General features: G+C 36.9%; 1 protein-coding gene across 3 annotated transcripts in view; it reads left to right on the top strand.

The window, feature by feature from the left end:
- The first annotated feature begins 3,668 nt into the window (after positions 1-3,668).
- Positions 3,669-23,769, top strand: part of dock10 (dedicator of cytokinesis 10) — a 150,763-nt gene continuing 130,662 nt past the window's right edge. For 2 of the 3 annotated variants that reach the window (XM_081369840.1, XM_081369837.1), the window contains exon 1: positions 3,669-3,915. In XM_081369840.1, the coding sequence (XP_081225966.1) occupies positions 3,808-3,915 (108 nt within the window). In that variant the 5' untranslated portion in view covers positions 3,669-3,807. The remainder of the gene's footprint in view (positions 3,916-23,769) is intronic. The other variant, XM_081369838.1, reaches the window with a different exon arrangement.

Raw genomic sequence — 23,769 nt, 5'->3', positions numbered from 1 at the left:
TTGGCAGAAAAACGGAAAGTGCTTTGCTGTCTGTGCCAAGGTTGCTATGCACTCGATGCAACTGGACACGATCTGCAGCAGGAGGAGTTAATCCTGTGGAGACATTGAGGCATAGACCCTCGGCCAGGCGTCGAAAAAAAACAAAAAAAAAAACGTTTAGGATTTCACATATTCTTGCTCGAATTATACTTTGATTTTTTTTTTTTTTTTTTTCTGAATCGGTCTACTTTCAGCATAGGCACTGCCTTAACGTGGCGACAAAGCGTGACTCGTTTGAGGCATATGTACCCCTGGGGTCCCAGCAAGTCCTCACCAAGGTGGTAGGGCCCAGAGAGCCATTTCACCACTTTGCAAACCTTGCTTATTAGTGTAGCCTGCTTTCCGTAGGATAAATATTCAGACAGTTTGTGATTCATTATTTGGGCTATCATTCAATCAAACTAATCAAGAGTTCTAGACTTTGATGGGTTGCTGTTCACACAGCCATCAAGAATCAGCGTGTGAATCGCAACAATGGTGACAATGAAAAAAAATCAGATCAACTCTGAACTCTGAACGAAGCTTTGTTGATTGAGATTGATATGTTGATTCTTGATGTCTCTATACTCTATAGTAAAAAATAAATAATAAAAAAAACAGCTCAAAACATTTTCTGTATACTATATATAGCCTATATATTTTAATTTCAGAATATCAGATTGTCATAATACTGATGCCACAATATCACAAGAGTCATGTGAAAAATTGTGACATTAATCATAGTCTATATATAAAATTAAATTATCTCTCTATAAACTGTGTAACTTCAGCTAACATATTATGACTATAACCACAACTACACTACATGGTGACTATAACATCACCAAAAAGTGACCAACATCATCATCTGATGACCTTTTGTCCTGCATTTATTGCCATAACAAAACTAGTGTTAACCTGTTAAGCTGCAACGCCACTTTTGAAAAATCCCCAGAAATGACATACCCAAACTAAAACAGATACAGTTCATGAACCCTTTGTACTAAAAGCACAAGTATGATCTCGTTTGAAAGCTGACACCTGGCAGTTTATTGTAAATGTAGAATTAATTATTGTCGTAATGACAAAAAATGTTATAAATAGCTTCAAAGTTTTGTAAAGTTATTAGAAATTATTTTTTATGAAACATCCTCATGAAAATAAAATTGAAATTGGCACTGGAGCAATCTAGAAATGCACTACAGCTAAAGCCACATGTCTAAACATTTTATGTTTAAAATCTGAAGATAATAAGCCCAAAACTCTGTATTTAGTTAAATGTTTTTCAAGACCATGTCATGTGACTAACAGTTAGGGCTAGCTAGCATGTTAGCTTAGCACACCATCAATACACGACAATATATGAGATTAAAACCATATTTATGCTCAAAACGTACTTTATAACTCAAGCCGAATGTTTTAAATAATCTTCTGTGATCTAATTTAGCTTCAGATAAAAAAATCAGACAGAAAATATATTATTTGATAGTATTATGCACAATGATGAAGTCTATATAGATTAGCATTACATTATAAATATAATCTATTATTATAAAAATACCTGGCATGGCTTGAAGAACACAGGCAAATCAGATATCATTGCAATCATGTTTATTGTCTTCAAAACATCTTTTATCTGCATGATTACAGCCAATCTCTGTTAGCTGTGTGTGTGTTCGAGGCTTCCTGGAATGTCACATGATCATGGCTCTTCTTCATGTGCCATATATGGACTATATTACTGTGCATATAGCGCCCTCAGGCTATTGGTATGAATTGAAAACACTGTGAATTAGAATACCAAACGCTCATAAAGATTACATTGACGCATTTGGGTATAAATTCAATAAATATTATTCCTGTCTATAGAAATATGATGTGAATCTAAAAGAATCTATCAATATTTCTCCAAATCTGCACATTTTTGAGCTAAAGCCCTGAGGGACGTTGTTTTGTGTATCGCTGTCATGACGACAGCACAGAGTTTTTTATGAATGGGAGCGGCTGACGCGCATAATTCATATTAAAGGTATCGACTCATTTTTTCATTTCATAACTCCTGACACAAATTAAGACATAACTGTCACTATGAGTTTCTCAGAATACAATAGTGGTCAAATACTGAAACTTGAGTCTTATATCTTTTTAATGATGTATAGTTTGTCAAGGTATAACATTAAATCTGATAGTAATTTTGAATTAAATAAATAAAAAACGCTTCAGTGCGCCGACGCACTGGTGAAGCTTAACAGGTTAAAAATGAAAGGGTCAAGAGCCCAACTAAAGCAAACACTGATTTCCATCATGGTGACATCAAATGTCTGTTAAAGTTTTTTGCACTTTATTTAAATTAGCATATTTTACTTGAATTTTATGGTTTTTGTTTGGCAGCCGTAGCTGCCAGTCATTGGACCCTTTTATTTAAGATTTTTTTTTTACAATTAAGGTATATGATTGTGATAATTCATGAAATACCTGTAAAATAATAGTGTTTTTCAGTATATTTTAATTTAGGATATTTTATTTTAATGTTACAGGTTTTTTGGGGGGCTGCCAGTCATTCAACCGTTTGATCATTTAACTGTTTTGTAACTGTTTAATTACAGATTACATTTTTATGTAATTTAAGAAAACAGAAAAAATACTGTATGAAAAATACAGTCAATTTTCTGTATAAAAAATGTGAATTACTGCAATTTGTCGTTAATGTCACAATACCTAAAATAACAGCTGAATTTTTAATTTACAAATTAAAATGCTGAGTTTTGAGAACAATTTAAAATGAACGTCAAAAAAAAAAAATTCTGTAAAATTAGGATTTTTTAGCCTATAATGTTAAATAGTGAAATTAATTAAAAGATGATCAGCAATACGTAACTTCACATTTTATAAATAATTATAAGAGGGTACCCATTTTCTCACTTGAGCACCTGTCCCCCAAAATATCTGTGCATGGCCCTGCTATGGATTGTTGACCTTTATCTAAAAAAAGAAAAGAAAAATCCAGTGCAACCCATTATTTCAAGAAATTACGTCATGACAGTATTGCTGAGGCTCCAACCAACCACTTTTGCCATGCTTTTGTAATCATGTGTGTTCTGTTTTGTGGAGATGACGCGCGATGGCGCTAAAGTCCATGGATGTTTTCACGCGCGCACTTCTAGTACCACCATCACCACCACTTACAGACAGTTTGGTTAAAATGACACGCTCACCGAGATTATCGCAGTGGGACTACTTTTTATGCATATATTCGGACTGTAAAATATATATTACCTGCATTAACTGTCAACGTGAGGAATCGGCCATAAAACATATTTTCAAGATGTTGGGCGACTTAATAGTGTCATTTTAATTATAATCTCGGTCAATGAACGTTTAAATGCACTTGATCTGTTGACTTGTATGCACGGCACTTGACATTCTGGTGATGTGGAATCAATAAAGGAAGAAGACTGGTCGGGATGGTCTGTGAACCACATGAATACATTCATCTCAATTAGGCTATTATAATCCATTGCTCGACCCGATCAGGGTTTGCATTATTGTTCCTTCTTTACTGGCAATGCTTGGGAATGAGACCAAAATGCTGAATTCCAAGAGCACGATCTGTATGATTGCTGAGTAACCCGAGCCCTGCCCACCGCGCTGTAGTAAAGCTGCTGAGTGGAGCGTCAGTGAGACGAAGAAGGACGCGCATTTGCAGTCTTTCGATTTCAACGTGATTAAACACATTACGGATTCGTGGCACACACTGCAGATCGTAGCCCCGAATGTACCGATGAAGAAATGGCAGCGGAATCGACCCGGAGATTTACGAAAAGCCTACTGAAGCCGGGAAGCGCCGCGGAGATACGGCAAACCGCATCCAATGCCGTAAGGAATGCTACTATAACGGTAAGACATGCGGACAAGGACAGGGCTCCTTTTGCCTTATTTTGATGCTGTTTGGTGGACGGACAAGACGATGTGTACACCATTTTCCAGTGATTTGCGTAAAGAGTATCATACTGTACCTGGAACCCCGACCTAACGGGAAATAGAGGAAAATCTCTCTTTTCTCGCCAAACATTGTATTTCGTTTTCACGCATGCAGAGAGGTCTTATTCTGCGGCGAATGATTGTGGAAGTTGTAAATGATCAAGGTGAGTGTTCGAAAATGACTGTCTGTGGGCCACTAATGGCCTCTGTTAGCGGTGCATGTCTTGTTTTGGATCTATAACGATGTTCTTCAACAAATAAACAGCTCAGTGACGTTCGTAGTGAAAACGCCGCAGAGGAATGTACGTTAGTGCTGGGCTGTAGCAGTGAGCAGCGGTTTCCAACCCTGGCTCTCCCTCTTCAGCACTGCACATTTTGGACGTCTCTCTTATCTGACACACCCACTCCAGGTCTTGGAATTAATGATCAGTTGAATCAATAATCAGGTGTGTTTGATTGAGATGTCATCTGAAGTGTGCAGTGGACTGGGGGCTCCTGCAGGGCCAACGGCTAGCCTAGGTTGTTAATGAATACAGTGGCAAGGATTGATGATATATACAGTATTATTGATTTGCAGTGTAGTTCTAGCCTCATTCATTAATGCAGTTCAACAACATATGAACATGCGAATGCAATTACAACACTTTAGTGCTGCTGCAACTAAACATTGTACTGTAGTTACTTATTTTTTGTCTTTTTTACAAGTGCACATTTATGTTTTGCTCTGTATTTCACTATACCTTAAATGTAAGGAGTTTGTTTAAATGTAACGTTTTTATTTCCATCCTCTGCCACGTTTAACTAATGGCACAAATACGCAGTTAGAAAAGCAAAATACTTGTGTGAGCATTGTTAGAATGTGATTTTATTACCATAGATAGCCCTCAAATGTTAACATTCAATCAACCAGTTTGGACATTTTCAGGTTGATCTGGGCGTCTGGTGTTGGTGGCCAGGAGACTCAGAGAGCCCAAAGAGAAAACAAAAAATGATCATTGGTAATGGTCTTCTTTTATTCTTTCCTCGACCATGTATCTGAGACATTACCAATCAGCAAATTACAGGTGTCCACACTGTACTAAATGTAAACCTCTTAGCCAACAGCTAATTAGCACTTTTGTGACTTTAGTGCACTTTTCAAATGTAGTTTATAAATTTTCAACCCTACATTCTAGGTTTTGTTGTTGTTGTTGCTATGTTGTGCATGTTTGCATGAGTTTGTGTGATATCTCTGAGAAATTTGAATACATATGACACTGACTGGCACTCTGTGTTGCTCTGTCCATTGTTAAGGCAGGGAGATAACATAAGGTTACAACATAACTTTTTTAAACCATTAATTTCATTTTATGAATGTCATTCCAGCAATAGCTACAAAACCTAAATAAATATAAATTTATTACTGTTTAAAGGATTATGTCACATTGCCAGTGATTGGCACTAAGTTGCCAATCCCTGATATAAATATAAAACAATAATAAGACAACAACTCATAAAAGGGCCTTTTTTGTCCCAATATCTTGAATTTCTGGGGCATTCTCACTGCGTTCTTATAGGTCACATCACTTTTTTATCGGTTTGGAAGTTTGAGCATTTCAGTTGTTTGTGCTTAAGTAGATTGGGGGGAACAAACCACTCCAGTGTTCATATGCTACATAGTGACCATGAGGGTCTTTTAAGGAGGATCTTCTCAGGAGTCTTCCAGTCTGATTCCGGAGCCTTCCTCTTTGATATTTTGCTTTGTACATCTTCATTTTGTTTGGATGGATGTGTGTTGGCACGAAGAACCAGGTCAGCAGAATCAGGCCTGGTGTGAGGCACCTTTTTGCTCTCTTTGCATTTTATCTTTCACCAAGTCTCTCTTTTGCTATCATGACTGACTTTGACCGCAAGTAGATGTAGATTTCTCATGAGATAGCTTTAATACACTGCTGTGTTTGAGTATTTGTGGTTAACTAAACTCAATGCAACAGAAGAGCAATTATTTTTATTTTCAAGCTACACAGATGAACAGTTTTAACTGGTAATTGTAACATGTCAAACTAAACTATAACTATATACAGTTCATAGAATTATTGGCACCCCCGATAAATATGATCAAAGATGGCTGTAAAAAATTTATCTGCATTGTAAATCCTTTTGATCATTCATTAAAAAAAAATAGCAAACTCTAACCTCTCATTGAAGTTAATTAATTGAAAGAATTTTGAAATAAATGTTTTTCTCAAAACACGGCTATAATTATTGGCGATTATTGGCCTCCTTTTGCTATATATAAATTTTTTATATTATATTATATGTATTTTTTTATTTTAATTTTTTATAGGAGAAAACTGCTTAAATCGTATAGTTTAAACCAGTGTTTCTCCTAGAGGATCCACAGGATGCACATTTTGAAAGTCTCATCTTTCTGACACACTCATTACAGGTCCTGGAGTTTCTCGTAATGAGCCGATGCGTTGAATCAGGTGTGTTTGATCAGGGCGACAAAGAAAACGTGCAGTGTTGGGGATTCTTCAGGAGCAGGGTTGAGAAACACTGGTTTAAACACATTTTGTATGTCTATTTTATGTGACACATGTAGCTCTCTCCTAATGAGCTGATGGTCTGAATCTGGTATATTAAATAAGGAAGATATGCAGAGCAGAGGGTCCACTGTAGTACTTTAAGCAGCTTGTGGCCAAACCTTTTGAGCCTGTTTATACCTGGTCACTTCATGCATTTTTACTTATCGAATATCTATTGTGCAAATTGAACAGAGTTCACATCAACGAAAGCATATATGAGTTGTATTTTATTCATCATCAGCTAATTTCAAGATCAAAGACCGCAATAGGAAAGAGCGGCATCAGCACTGATAAGATCATTGAGTCTCATTACTTTTAAAGAAGATGATTGTGTTTTGAGCATCTGCGACTTACTTTCATTTTCACTTGCAGCAGTTTGCGATTTGGCATGCTGAAGAGATATTCAGCTCATCTGCTGCGTGTGTGTTGCAGTAGCACTGTCATATCTGGCTATAATATTTCATATAGCCTATAACACACTCTCACATGTTTATTTTTTTACATTTTAGGAGGAGTAAAATTTACATACTATATGTGGTTTCAACAAGCAGATGCATTTTGACCAGTTTCAACTATAATGCGTCTCAAACAAAGTGGTTTGAGTGATCGGATTTAAATCCATCTCGAAAGTGTTTCAGAGGGCATTTATACCTGGTCTTTTCACGAATGGATAGATCAGAGAAAACACATGAAGTGACCAGGTGTAAAAAGGTGCTTTGATATTGACCCCCCCTTTGTTCAAGGACTTTTGTCCATTTTCGTTCATCAATTATCTTTCAAATTTGTTCAGTTTATGTCTCAGTTGTTAAATCCTTTTATACTTATACCAATATTTACATGTGACAACATTTACTGGAAATAAATGCAGTTGAAAGTGAGAGAATATTTCTTTCTTTGCTGAGTTTAGTCCCAAATTAACTTTCATGTTAATCGATAGCTCAGTTTTAACTGTCATTTAATAAATCGGATCTAAACTTTTTTTTTTATTGTTATAATTTAACAGCATTTCACTGGTTATTTTTACTGTTTATGCATTAAACATCTATTTGGCAACAGTGACTCTTTGGTTGAAAAGATGGTCCCTCTGAAAAATGACAACAGGACAAGTAGCAAAAATAAGCCATTTCTGAGCCAGTTAAATATTAAGAAGATGTATTAAGTATAGCCCTACTGCTTAGTGTCGCATTTGCGGTCCCCCACTGCAGGCTGTTTGCAGTTTTAGGGCCATGTGATAAGTCAGAGGGCACTCAGTGAGGTTGTATTTAAGGCTTTGTTTTGGGAATGAAGGCCAATAGAGCACATAGCTGTGGGAATGAAAATGTTCTCTCTCAACCATAACATTTGCAGGAAGTCTAAATCTTTTGTCTACATTTTGTTTTGTCTACTTTTTTTACTCAAGACCTGTTAATTTTTACATCTATTCCATCTCCTAATCCTGTCAAATCTTTGTTTCATAATACTATACATTAACTTTATTCATTCCTTTCACTTTTCAAAAGAAGAAAACAGAGTCTCATAGTTTGAACTGCACTCCGAAGTCTTACAGAAACCACTTGCACTTCCCCCACTCTTCCCTGCCTATGGCACTTAATGAGAGCGAGGTCACCCTGGGTCACACCCGGGGGTGGGGGATTTCTCTAATTGCTCACTGCTAGTTAACTGCAACTGTTTAGGTTTTTGGTAAATTACATTATTTGCGTCAGTGATTCTTGCAGATAATTCCGCTCTCATGTTGAAGAAAGCAGCAGCTCCATTTACATACAAACAGAAGCTCATACAGGGAGGGTCATAAGTTTACATACATTTGGCAGAATCTACAAAATGGGAGCACAATTTTGAGTAAATTACTGCCTTGAATAAGCAATTTCATAGACACAAGACAAAATACTTGCTGCACAGCAAAAACTCCAGTGTTAAATTAACACTCCTGGGAGTGTATATGAGTCCACACTCAAAAGTGTAAAGTGTTAAAATATGAGTGTTAAATTAACACTCAAGAGTGTTAAAGTTAATGAGCTAATTAAGTGATTAGTTTAGTGATGATTGAGCATTATTGAAGACACCTGATGTTAACAAGCAGAATCACTGAAGGAGAAAATCACAAATTGTAAGTCACCATTATTGTGATCAGTGTTTGATTTAGTTGGGCTCTTGACCCTTCTATGTTTACTTTAAATTTGGCTTGTCTGCTGTTATTGATTTATAACAGTCAGATGAACAAAGAAAAAATGTGATCTGATGGTGTTGGTTATGTTTTGACATAATCATGTTGTGATCCGAAAAACAAAACTTATTGAGATAGTTTGGTTGAACTTGTTAATTACAGCAGCTCTGTGATTTACAGCATATGATTTTCAGTATTTTTCATATAATCCAAAATATTTAATAAACATTGTTCTGATCAAAATACTTTCAAATGAATTTATTTAGAAACACATACATCAATAATCAGCCTGTGAATCTCAACAGTGGTGACAATAATAAAGCATGTTGCAGTGGCTGACACCAATCACAACTCATTAATGGCTCCCATCATGCATTGTGGTATGAATAAATTATGATCTGAATTGTCTATGTAATTTATTTTTCCTAATTGAATATTCTGCTCGTCACCATTGTTGAGATGCATAGACTGAATCTTGATGTCTGTGTGTGCCTAAAAGAAAGGTTGTTTTTTTTAACAACTTTTAAGAAATCCTTTGTACTATATCTAAAATTCTGGATATTTATGCAGAATCACAATTATGCTGTAATCAACAACATAAATCTAAGTCAGAAATAAGGATCTTAATGAGTTCAGTGATCAAATTCAAATGATGATTGTCATAATATAACTAACACCATCAAATCACTTTTTTTCTTTGTTCATCTGGCAGTTATAACTCAGATACAACAGCCAAACAAAATCTAAAGTTAATAATATAAGGGTCAAGAGCCCAACTAAAGCAAACAATGATCACCATAATGGTGGCTTACAATTTGTGATTTTCTCCTTCAGTGATTCTGCTAGCTAACATCAGATGTCTTCAATAATGATCAATCATCACTCAATTAATCACTTAATTATCTCATTAACTTTAACACTCTTGAGTGTTAATTTAACACTCATATTTTAACACTTTACACTCTTGAGTGTGGACTCATATACACTCCCAGGAGTGTTAATTTAACACTGGAGTTTTTGCTGTGTGAATAAAAAAAAAACACCATGACCAAAAATGTAAAAGATTCAACTATTTTTATATTTGAGATAGGGCTGGACGATTATTTGAAAAGTGATCGAAACCAAAATTCAGAACCTCTAACTGACGTAATTTTCCCATGTCGGTTATCTCAGTTTTTTAATCCTGTTAATACTTTCTGAGATATAGTTGTTCTCGAGTCCCTTGTTTATCCTGAGCATTTAAACTGCCGACAGTTCTTTAGAAAAATCCTTCAGCTCCTTTCCAGCAGTTGAGATCTATCTTTTGAAACTAAAGACACAATGGGCCCTATTTTAACGATCTGAAACGCAAGTGTCAAAGCGCAAAGCGCAAGTAACTTTGTGGGGGGGTCTTGGCGCTGTTGCTATTTTCCCGGCGGGATAAATGACTCTTGCGCCAGGCGCAAATCTAAAATGGGTTGGTCTGAAGTAGCTTCATTATTCATAGGTGTGGTTTGGGCGTAACGTGAAATAAACCAATCAGAGCCTCATCTCACATTCCCTTTAAGAGCAGGCGCATTTGTTCTAAAGCGGATTCCTATTGTAACGGCGGATTTGCCAGGCGCGCGCCAGGAGCGGATCACAGCCAAGGAGAGCAACGCTCTCGTCAGGGACGTTGGGGATGGAGAAACCCACCCAAATTAACTTCGGTTAAAAAGGCGTATGATAATTTGGGTAAATGTGTAAGCTAGATGTATGCTTTTATAATAATTATCTATCTATCTATCTATCTATCTATCTATCTATCTATCTATCTATCTATCTATCTATCGTAATAATGTATGATTAAATTATTAATTCAGGAGTTTTGTTAGTTATCTTCCAGAAATTAGCCAGTAATCTTGAAAAATGAAGCAATTGATCAGACTTGTTCTTTATGACATTGACCATCATTTACTTTTATCATTTTTTTAATTAAATAAAAAGACTGTATGATTAAAATTACATGGAATGTTATATGGCAGTATGGTTTATTGTCAGAAAATTTGACGTGGAATTTTTTGTTTATTCCTCTATAAATCCTCAGTTCAAATCTACAGTTAGAGTATCTATGCTGAATGCAAATGCTTCATCCAAGTTACTTCTACTTCTGTTGACTTCATCTTATGTGGATTATTTGCTTTTATACCACAGGTCTGTTAAATGCTTGATTCTGATTGGCTGACGAATGTTCTAAGGTGGCAATCATTTTCCAGTAATCACACAGCTAAAGTAGTTCCAGGCAGGTCTTGACTGCATTACTCTTTCATTAGGCCAAATTCAGTTATTTCAAAGGTCCTTCAGGGCCTGGTGCCAGCGTAAATGATGCTCGGGACAGTTGACAGAACTGTCACTTGCCCAATCCAGTCAGTGCTGCTTCATCATTTGCACGTGTTTTTAAGCCTGGCCAATTAAAAAATTCAAGCGCAAAAAGACGCAAAAGAGAACTCAATTCAGTACTTGCATGCTCTTTGAGAAGTCCCTTTCTTGACACTGTGTCATGGTGTTATGGGAACGCGTCCCGGAGTGACCTGTGTCTGAAGCACATGTAAAACACACAAATCTTGATTGGCTTCGGGCATGCCTGCACGCCTTCCTTCACAGGGAATCTGTCTCTAGGGCTCGTCTAGTTGTCATGGTCTCCTCTGACATTCAAGGCTACGTTGTGGTCGTCTCAGTGTGCAGGTCTACCCTCTGGTCTGGATACGGACGGGATCCGGCCGACTACGGTAACCTCGGGATAAGGATAAGACAGACAGATAATATTAGGATAGATGTCATTCCTCTTACGATGTAACAAGTGCATCGGGTGTTGTGGGAAGTGTTCCCGGTTCCGGTTGACCTAATTTATGCAGCCTAACAATCGTTTAAGGGATTTAAATTATAGAAATGTGATGGTTTGTTATGTGAAGACTATGTTAAAAAGATGGGTCTTTAATCTAGATATAAACAAACAACACTAGGAAGACTATTCCAGTGGTTAGGTGTTAAACACAAAAGTGATCTACCACCCACAGTCGATTTTGATATTCTAGGTATTATCAACTGACCAGAATTTTGAGACCACAGTGGGCGTGAAGGACTATAAAGTGATAAGAGCTCGCTCAAGGACTGAGGAGTTAAACCATTCAGAGCTTTATAACCTCCCTTACCGGTAATCTTGCTAACGCATGCTGCTTGAGGAATAAAATGGAGAATTGGAGGCGAAAGTTAAATATGACAGTGACTTTAGGCAAAGTCACTTGTTATGTTACATAGACTTGGTTTAAAGGAAGACATTCAGGATATTTCCTTCAATGGAAACACAATGATTAGACCCGACAGAGATGAAGTTGCGTCTTATAAGTCTGTGGTAGGAGGACTGTGTATTTTTAAGGATAACCTATGGGTATCACATTTTCAGATCCATGAACATGTACTACAGATTACGACATCTTGTCCATGTCTTTTAGACCTTTCTATTTACCTCGGGAATTTAGACAGATCACTGTCATTTTAATTTATGTTGCGGGACCGGAGAATGTAGAAGCCAGGAATAAAATAACAGATAGTTTTAATAATTGTTCGCCACATTTTTCTGACCAACCAATTTTGATTCTTGGAGATGTGAACTCCTGTGATTATCAGGATATTTGCTCAAACTTTATTAGTAAATTGTTTACCCCTTTTGATGTATGTCACTTTGAAGCTATGACGAGAAATGGTTTTAATTAAAACTACTGTTGAAAAAATATGATGGGGAAAAAATAACACTGCTGGATTATTAATATCATCAATGTTTTTGAAAAATAAACATCTAAAAGGAATATGACTGTATCATTATTGTCAATCTGGCATTGCATTTGACCTGAAACTGAGGAGTATTTTATCAAAATTTTACCAAAAATGTCATTTGGTAATACCAAAAAATTTGTTATACCGAATGACCTACTGGTTGTACCGAATGACAGCAATGTATGTTGGTCATATTTGTACATATCTGGAATAAATAAATACAACATTTTATTAATAGGAAATTAGTATATTATTACATCATTTTGACTGAATTTTACTTAGTGGTGGGCCGTTATCGGCGCGTTAACGCGAGACTCTTATCGCGCGATAAAAAAAATATCGCCGTTAATCTATTCTCCAAGTTGGGTTGGGAGATGGCTCTACTACCCAAGCTATGATGACGCAATCTACCCGCGGCCGCGAGGTAAACCCGGCTGCAACGCATATTCGTCGTCATCTTAAGTAAACACGGCTGTAAGTGAAAGCTGCAACATCCATTATTTGGACTTGGTTCGGATTTAAGCCGTCCGACAAACAGCAGCAAACTATCCGAGTGTGTGGTGGGGTAACGGTTCGGTAAGTTAACACACGACTAATCCGTTCTACCACCTCAAATTCAAAACGAAACATGACATCACTGAATAGCAGCGCGCGCGTATTATTCTCATTCTAATATATCTTAGTGGTGTAACGTTAACACATAATCTCTGTCTACGCCCGATTTAAAGAATCGTTGTTGTGTTTCTTTTTAACTGAAAAGACATCAGTTAGACAATATTATAACTTTAAATTTGGGGTTTCATAAGCTCCAAGCCATAATAAACATTAGACCTACTTAAGATCTCTGCAGCTAGTGTACTTAAAATTTATTTATCTGCAAAATTATGTTGTATACTTACAGTTTTGCACAATAGGCTATATGTTCTCAAAACTACATATACCTTTTAAAAAAAAAATAAAAAATTAGCAGTTGTTTAGCAGGGTCTGTGTAACCTGTTCTGAAATGGTTTTATTATAATATACTGTATATCGTTATCGCAAGAGGCTGCAATGTATATCACAATATAGATTTTAGGCCATATCGCCCATACCTAATTGATAGCTTATAGTAGTTGATAATAACATAGGCCTACCTAATGTTGCCTACGGACGGTAACAGTACAGAAGTAACCTTTTACAGTCTATGAGTAGAACAGCTTTCTCAAGCAGTTTGTGATGCATTTTGGAAACAGGAGATGAGCCCCTGGTCTAATGCGCCACCTGGCTTGAGAAACCCGTTCTCAAAGACTTAGGCTACTTTTATAGTCATTATTTGGGTAGCACACATATTCTGAATGCCTTCGGCAGAATTCAAATGAGCCATTTTAATCTAGATTAATCTAGATTAATTTCAAAATTAATCTAGATTAATCTAGATTAAAAAAATTAATCTATGCCCACCTCTAATTTTACTTTTGCAGAGGCCTTTATCAAATAAGGAAAAAGCAGCTCGCTACTGGAAAGGTCTGTTAAAAAGGAAGAGATACTTGCCAAAAGAAGAGAAAAATATAATTTTTTTTATTATTTATATTATTTTAATTATTACTATTATTATAAAACTATATATAGTAGTAACTGTATCATAACACTGTTACAACGCATACAATCGGCTCTATTTTGCATTCAGTAACTAAAGAAAACAGGAACACCTGCCAACATTATATTATTATTATTATTATTATTATTATTATTATTATTATTAGTAGTAGTAGTAGTTGTTGTAGTTGTAGTTGTATAATTTTATTTTTAGTTACCAAAGAAGAAAACTCAGTGGCAAAAAAAGAACAAGTGTCAATTGATGAAAACCAAAAGGATCAAGAAAAGGATGCATATATGGATGAGGGCAAAACGGAGGCAGAAAGAAGTTGTATATTTACCATAAACAATATGAATCTGACCCCCGAGTCTTTAAAGGGATAGTTCAGCCAAAAAAGAAAATTCTGTCAAAATTTTATCATGCGACGAGAATACTTTTTGCGTGCAAAAAAACAACAAACATAACGACTTTATTCAACTATTCATTTTCGTCTGTGTGGGCCTGAATGAATTCACGTGGTGTAACAGCGCAGCGCGTCTGTGTTGTACGTCACCACTTAGGCTCACTATTGCCCGACGCTGGTCATGTGTGTGATGCGTATGACGTACAACACAGAAGCGCTGTGCTGTTACACTACGTGAATTCATTCAGGCCCACACAGACGAAAATGAATAGTTGAATAAAGTCGTTATTTTTGTTGTTTTTTGCGTACAATAAGTATTCTCATCGCTTGATAAACTTGTGGTTGAGCCACTGTAGTCACTTGGACTATTTTCACAATGTCTTTAATAACTTTCTGGGTTTGCAAGTTTCGATCCCATAGAAGCCTATGAAGGAGTGAATTAAAAAATATCTTAATTTGTGTTCCGAAGATGAACGAAAGTCTTACGGAGTTGGAACAACATGAGGGTGAGTAATTACTGACAGAATTTTCATTTTTGGGTGAACTAACCCTTTAAATGTGACACCTGCAGCCCAGTGGATGAGGTGCCACAGGAACCACTTTGCCATCAGAACCAGACAAAATCTTCCACTGTAAAGAAGATGTGCATACAACCATTAGTGAGCCAGATCCTCTAAATTCACAGTCCTCAAGATTATGCTCCAAACACTGGATGACTTTCAAGAATATATAGCATCTCATTGTTAAACAATTTAAACATTTGTTCCAAGAACAATTAAATGCTTCAATGTTTTAATTATTTTAATATAATTAACAATATGAGTTTTATTTAATATGTTAATTCCAATAACAATGAAATGTTTTTAATGTTTGATGTACTTTTTACATTTATATTATATTAACAATAAAATGTGCTTCTGTAGCTATTTGTGTCTGTGTATTGTCTTAAATATTCATAATGTCAAGGCCAGCAGACATAGTCATTCGGTATAACCAGCCTTGGTCATTCAGTGTTACACACTATATACCATCTCAACATCAATGCCAAATCAAGATTTGTTCATGAATAATTGTCTGCAAATTAATAATTTTAAATATACTCATGGTTAAACCGAATTACTTTTTTGGTGACAATTTTTTTGCATCTTGTGTTAATTGATTGCAAAAACTAAAAAAGAGATCAATACATCACGGTTGTTTAAACCAATTAGCATTAAGCTGTGTCGTCAGCAAGTCGTTTCCCATCGTGCTTTTGATCAGCACAGAGTTTTTTGACATAAGTTAGCATGACATGAGAGCAAGGCGGACCACACTCAGACACATTTCTAACCGGCATGCATCTCGCGGTGATCACCGTTGATCGGTTCTGCTTTTGCTCATCTCAAACGAGCCTATTCTGTTCATCACAATGATATCAGCAATACTAGTCAAGTCATTTGGATTAATATCACCCTACCTTTAAGGCATTTTTGATTCTTTAAAGTTTTAGACGCAATGAACATTTACAATATAGACAGAATCAGTTGAAATGTTCTTCAAATATTTTTTTCTGTAATACTGGCTACCCACCCACATTTTCTTTTCGGTCTGCTGTTTAGATTATCTTGCATGTTTAATGTAATAGGGCGTTGCTTCAGACTTGATGGGGGAGATATTTGAATGCCCTTGAGGGTGTTATACTGAGTTTAGGATATGCTGTCTGGAGTGTACAACCCAAAGGGAATTATGCTGCACTCTCGCCATCTTTCTGTCTTGACTCTGTGCTTAGATGTCACTAAACCATGTCTTTATTAGAATCACACAACAGTGTCTGTGTGCCCTTCAACACTATCGCTCTGTAGCCATCACTTTCTATCCATGCTCTTGCTGTAGGGACGAATGCTGACCACGTACAGCAATTGAAACATTACTGCACCACCCCCATCTCCGTCTAGTTGGACAAAATAAAATGCATCAGTGTCTGAAATTTGACAATACAGTTTGGGCTGCAGATTTAAGGAACTCATAACTCAGTTGAGCAAACCAATTATTAGGGCCCAAGCAGTTATAGAGAAACTGATTGTTCTTTTAAGGATTATTACTGTTTTTAATCATTTCGGGGCATTTTTTTCCAAAAGGTAGAATATGGCCGTGGGGAGGGAGGGGCTTTGCAGCACCCCCTTTTGCTTGTTGCATAAACATAGGCTTAGATGTTAAACCAGAGAATCCAGAAGAAACCTATGCCATTAAAGGAGAACATGCAGATTCCCACAGAAAGGCCTCTTAGCTCAATCAGAACTCAAACCAGGGACCTTGCAGGTTTGTTGAGAGGGAGAGTGAACGACAATTGTAATTTGAGAATCTAAAATTAAGGTCAGCGAGAGGCTGAACTGGAGTTGGTAAAGTTGGCTCATGAAAAAGAGAGCTTAAATGTGCTGCTGGAAGGTAGAATCCAGAGGAGGTATTTTGTAGATCTAGTAAATGTTGGTGTAAGTCAACTGTCTGATTTAGCGAGATTCGAGAATAAATATAGCTGCGAGCAGCGATTACGGGCCCAAGCCGGTGGCACCGCAACCCCGGTGCCTTTAGGGTGGCGGTGCCGCCGGCTTTGGCCCTTTATCGCTGCTCGCAGCTATATATATATATATATATATATATATATATATATATATATATATTCATTCATTCATTCATTCATTCATTCATTTTTTTTTTTTTTTTATTATTATTATTTTTTTATTCAGATTTTATGATACACAAAATATTCCACAACAAATCCTTTAAATTTAATGTAAAAGTAAAAATGAAAGTAAGCAGTGTTGGGCTCACGTAACCCTCTCATCAGAATCAAAATGTTTCAACATTTGCGATGTATTTGGATGCTAAACTATTCTTTATTATAGGCTTTGTTCTTCACTCGTGTTCCAATATTGATGGAAAAAATCATCCTCTTCACATGCGCAAAAATTTGCTTGGAAACATCACAGTGGAGCGAGCGGTGCTTACTGTGAATGTACGAATTGTACTACTGACTATTTAGAGCAGTGTAATTTTTATATGTTAGGTTGACTATTTTATTATTATATTTTATTAAGGCTATAATGAACAGGCTGCGATGTCAAGATTGTAATGCTGGAGTGTGTGTGTGTGTGTGTGTGTGTGTTCATGTTTTTCTATCCCGGTGGGGACTTTAACCTGAATGCACACAGACTCATGGGGACTCGTGTCACAGTGGGGACCTAAATAGAGGTCCCCATGGGTAAACAAGATTATAAATCATACAGAATGAGTTTTTTTGGAAATGTAAAAATGCAGAAAGTTTTATGGGATAGGTAGGTTTAGGGGTAGGGTTAGTGTGAGGAGATAGAATATACAGTTTGTACAGTATAAAAACCATTAAGTCCATGGAGAGTACCCACAAAGATAGTAAACCGTGTGTGTGTGTGTGTGTGTGTGTGTGTGTGGCGTGGGCGCGATTGAACAGTAGACACATAAAAACATACTCCATCATTATACAGGACGACATTCAAACTGCAAAGTGTTAACTTATATTTGTGTACAGTTGCAATAAAACACAAAATTGTGCTTTTGTAAAATAATTTCAAGCCATCCACCCCCCGAAAGGCGCTAATTTTAAAATGAAACTAAAATGCTCATGGCTGCACGGGCATTCATAACGGTGCACGTCCACGGCGAGGAACGAGCAGAACAGAGTGAACGTTTTTCAGTTAATTCCTACTTCCATAGGAATTCATTTGAAACGCTCGCTCAACCAATATAAATGTCAGTGCGGACGAACATATTTTACTTTAGTTTTTAAGTTAGCGATTAAAAAGCCCCCAGCGGTGTCACACGTCAGTTAACCGGTGGTAAAATATTCTCACCGTCACATACCTAGTATATTTATATATAGATATAATAGGCCTACCTGATTTTGAACACAAGAGGGCAGTATAGCACTATGTTTGACTTTATTTATGTATTGTTTAGACTAAACAACCATTCTGGCAGTTTTTAAACTTAAAATTCATTCTTAAATTGAAAAAAAAGAATAAAATGTTTAGTTGTGATGTTTGTATACTTTTATATAGAAATAAATGGTATATAATTACATTTTTAGAAAATTTGAGGCTTTTAGTTTTTCCTTTTGGACATTACTTTAATCCCTCGCCATAGCAAAACCGTTTGAGATATTTATTATCCGTTCACAATTTAGCATATTTAATGTATTTTCATCATGTTGAAAAAGTTTGGTGGGAATAAAATAAATAGTTTAAGAGGAGTGGCTAAAAATTCATAGGCTGATTTTGCAAAAAAATCCACATTCAGACCAAAATATCTGACTTCCTTTTGCTCTGAGCTAATGAATGTAAATTAGAAAGTTGTCCGGCTTGATGAGAACAATATAAAAACTTTTTTTTTTTACTGTATTTAAAACTAACCCCCCCACTTTTGTCAAAAGCATGTTGAAAGTGACACACTTCCTGCTGCCAGTTGGTGGCGCTATAACTTTGACTCACAATAGTCACATCCATCTGATCGGCCTCTTACCACGAACACACTGCTGAAGTTTCATCAAGATCAGTTGATGTATGCAGAAGTTATAACACTTCGTGTCTCTCTTTTCTCGCCATAAATTCGTTTCCTCACCACGGCCAAACCGTTCAAGATATCAAAAATCCGTCCGCAATTTAGCATCCTCAATGTCTTTACTTCATGCTGACTGAGTTTGGAGGTGATTGAATGAATTCTCTAGGAGGAGTACATCACATTCCACAGCAAGCGTTTTCCAAACAACCCATAATAGCTGACTTCCTGTTGGGCTGGCGTGAAACTTGTCAGAGGGAAAGTTGTTCGGCCCGACGAAATCTATATGTGTACCGAGTTTCATATTATTTCATGCAAGCGTGTTTGATATATGGACCAAGTTTTCAGACCCTGTTCAAGAGGGCGCTGTTGAGCCCCCCTGCCACGCCCGTTTCTGAAACTTTTCACATGTCTACTGGCTAATAAGTGTTATGTGTCTGTCGAGTTTCATCCAATTTCAAGCATGTTAAGAGTCTCAAACGCATCCAAAAAGAATATTAAAACTTGATGCGTTGCCACGGCAACAGTATCTAAGATATCAATAATCCTTTCACAGGTCTACATCTGCCCTGTGTTTAAATTATACACATAAAGTTTGAAGCAAATCGGGTAAAATTAAGAGGGTGACTTCAAAGCATTTTGAAAGTGACACACTTCCTGCTGCCAGTTGGTGGCGCTATAACTTTGACTCACAATAGTCACATCCATGTGATCGGCCTCTTACAACGAACACACTGCTGAAGTTTCATCAAGATCAGTTAATGTATGCAGAAGTTATAACACACTTCCTGTGTCCCATTATTCGCCATAAATTCGTTTCCTCGCCACGGCCAAACCGTTCGAGATATCAAAAATCCGTTCGCAAGAATTCATCCTCAATGTCTTGACTTTATTCTCACCGAGTTTGGTGGCGATCGGATGAAATCCCTAGGAGGAGTATTTCACATTCCATTGTATGCGTTTTCCAAACAACGTATAATAACCGACTTCCTGTTGGGCTTTTGTAAAACTTAGAGCACGAAAGTTGTTCGGCCCGATGAGATCTATATGTGTACTGAGTTTCATATTATTACATGCAAGCGTGTTTGATTTATGGACCAAGTTTTCGGACCACATTCCAGGGGGCGCTGTCGAGCCCCCCTGCCACGCCCCAGTACCAGCTTCAGCCCGGCCCTGTTGGCCGCAGGTTCTGACGTGTGTGCAAAATTTCAAGAGTTTTTGAGCATGTTAAGGGCCCCAAAAGTGGCAAAAAGGCAAAAAAAAAAATAATGAAGAAAAAAAAAAAAAAAATCCTTACGGAAACAATAGGGCAGGGGTCGGCAAGTAACTTTGGCCGCGGGCCAATATTTTTTTTAGCCAGTAGATGGCGGGCCAGCTAGACAGAGTAGGCCTATGGATACAAATTAAATACTCTTATATAGGCCTATAATCGCAGAATATGATGGGTCCGTCACCGTCCGTGGATCATTCGTTCAATCGTTTTTTCAAATTAAAACCAAGAATAAAAAGAATAAAAATGACTTGTTTTTCCATTATTTATTTCCTGAACTAAAATGAAAAAACGAATAACGACGTGTTTTCTGATTTTCTGATTGTGCTCAGATCAAAAATAGAAAAAATGAATTACTGGATTAGACAAATTTTCATTTTGATTTTTGATTTTGAATTTAACACCTTAGGCAAGGTGTATCAAGGAAATCATTTTAAACAGATCAAGTACTATTGTGGTAACAGAACAGATTATGCCTCATTCGCTTACAGTCCGACTTTTGAACTTTATTCCTTTTTTTTATTATTATTTATTCGGGACACACACATACACACCTACGGTTTAATGAGGTCTGTCAATATAAATATTAGGCTATTTTAACATTGTAGGCCTACTGTCAGCAGAGAAAAAAATGCCACAGAAAAAAATTATGAAATATAAATAACATAAATTAAATAGGACAAAGCCTATCGCTCAAATTTCTAAGCAACATTAACGAAAATCATATTGCCCTACTGACAAATGAAGTAGGCTATTTTCTGCCGAACTATTTCAAACATCCTTGCAAAAAAAGAATGTTGTTGACTGACAATGGTTTCAGTACCAAACAGCTCCTCAGAGGTGTACAGGTGGTCAGAATTAAGTGTGGATACGCTGTCAAAAGATGTCGGGATGGGCTATTGTCAGTCAGACCGCCCACTCCGTCCAAAGTACATTAGAGTTCTGACCGCTACCGTCTTTTGACGCGCGAATGGACACAAAGTGGTCAAGCGTGAACTAGACGCGGCATGTGCGAATTTGCATCGCTATTCGCGTCCGGTTTGAACGTACAGTTATACTTTAAAATGTAATCCCGCACCGCATGATTCCCTATATGTGCGTTGCACACAGTATGCGGCGGTGAAATCGCAGCGCGACTACGGCTTTACTCAAGTATTGGAAGAGTTTTGTGCAGCATTTAGGACTTCCAAAATAATCCGGCGGGCCAGAAAATATTGCTGGCGGGCCACTTTTGGCCCGCGGGCCGCCAGTTGCCGTTCCCTGCAATAGGGCCTTCGCCCTTTCAGGGCTTGGGCCCTAATTAAAAATGCTGACAAAATTTAATGAAAGGTATCCAGATGTTGTTGTTTTTTCCCCTCATCATTTGAAAATATTGCAAAATAATTAGCACTGGGATAACTTGGCGTCCACTTTGTTATTACAGAGTGTGTTTATTGGGAAAGCCCAGGAAGCATTTATATCTTTGTCAGTACCGGATAGGAGCAATTACATGGCCACGAAAAAAGCAAAGTGTACGAATTAACCACAGTCTACAAGCTTCAGGGACTAAGGAATTGGAGGAAAGGAGACAAGAAAATGCATGTAGAGGTGACTAGAGAGTTGACAGGTTTTTTTAACTGATGGTGTAGCATGATTGAAGTGAAAATGTTTTAGGGTTTCTGTGACTTGATTGTATTGTAACAATATAAAAACATAATTCCAGATAATTTTGCTACTTAAACATGAAGTAACAACACCTGCTGATTCTTCCATTTTAAATGAGTTAGCACTTACCCACAAAAGAGCTACCAAGTATTTTTTCAAGGGACAGTATTGTCCAGGGCTGCATTCTACTTCTCTACAATCTACTTAGAATTACAATGCTTTTAGGAAAAGCAGTCTTAAAGGTGCAGTCAACATTTACTGTTAAATTTTGAACTTTTCTTCCAAGTTCAAAACATTTAAACTGATCCGAAGTCCATTTGTAACTACTTTTTTAATAAAGGACACTGGAAAAACGAATAGGACATTTCGGACACAGGATGTGCTGCGTGCTAAAATTAGTAGGAGTATGCAAAATTAGTAGGAGTATGGACCGCCCAGAGCCCGTCTGACTGACATGTAACGCAACCAATCACAGTTTGTTTTGCTCTGCGTCATGTTTAGGGGCGTGAAAATTGAACGTCGATGTCTCTACAGTAACAGACCGGTGTGTAAAACTCTTGTTGGACAGGACGTCTTTAAAGAGTCTATGCTCATATTTTACATACTTCACATACTTTTTAAAATCCAGTGTTTAGATGATCCTGATAAGCGCTCATTGTCACATTTGTGAAGACGATGGCATTCTTCTTCCATGAGGGGGTTTGGCGTCACAGCATCTTTGTTTCCAGGCGGACCCTTAAAGAAAGCGACACACACACATCTCCCAGATATCTTGGGGAATTCAACCAATCCAATTAGACTTTGAAAATCCTGAAGTGTTTCTAGTTAAGCTTGCCATATGCATCAGACATTCAGCCAGCAGCCTGTGGGCGTCACCTGAGGCTGAGACTAAGATGGTGTTGACTCAAGTACAATGGTGATGTATCAAACTACTCGTCAAACGAAATGTACAGAGTGCATTTTTAGAGCTGCTCCAGTGCAGTGGTAAAGTACTCTGTAATGAGATAGGGAATACTTGTTATACAGGAATCATGTAACATGTTTTTACTTACAGTACATATTCAATTTAGTTTTAATCCAAATGGCTGAGTGAGCGAACATAATCAAGCGCATGCAACAGAAGCTCTCTCCTTACTGTCAAGTAACATTATAAAGTGTGTGAATCATTTGACTTTCTTTGCTTTTGAAATATCTATAATAAATGAACAATTTAACAACAAGCTTTCTAGCAATGTTTCTGAGAAAGGGATGTGTAGCAAATTAGCTCTAAAGAAATATCAATAATCAATCATAACTTGTTATAATTGATTATGAATATTTGGATCAGCTAATAGAATTAACTTAATGTAGTAAAATTTATATTACAATCAACCCACCTGTTCGTCCCATGGACACTCAGCGTTAATTGTTTATTAATTCTAAGAAATATAAATTTTTGGGATTTAAGGATTTATGACTCTATCTCAAGTGTGGTTAGACATAGGCCTGGCCGTTTGTATCCATTCATACTCAGATAGATATAACAAACACGCTACATTCTAAGAGAAGGTGATGTACACTAAAGTGTGAGTCATTAAATGAGGATTAATTAAATAGGAGACACGATACCGGTGGGGTTACATTGACCGTTGGTTGTATCATAAAATACATACTGACAATAAATCATTCACACATTGTCCTGGGGTGCATGTTCGTTTATTGATCAGTTCGTCCATAAATCGTCCGAGCTGTTTAATACATACAATTTTATTTAGAAATGAATTAAAACAATATTAATTAATTAATTAA

The sequence above is a fragment of the Scardinius erythrophthalmus genome (assembly GCF_964197995.2).
Source record: "Scardinius erythrophthalmus genome assembly, chromosome: 7".
Taxonomy (NCBI): domain Eukaryota; kingdom Metazoa; phylum Chordata; class Actinopteri; order Cypriniformes; family Leuciscidae; genus Scardinius; species Scardinius erythrophthalmus.
The sequence above is the reverse complement of the archived record's forward strand: the minus strand, read 5'-3'. Positions and strand labels throughout refer to the sequence as shown.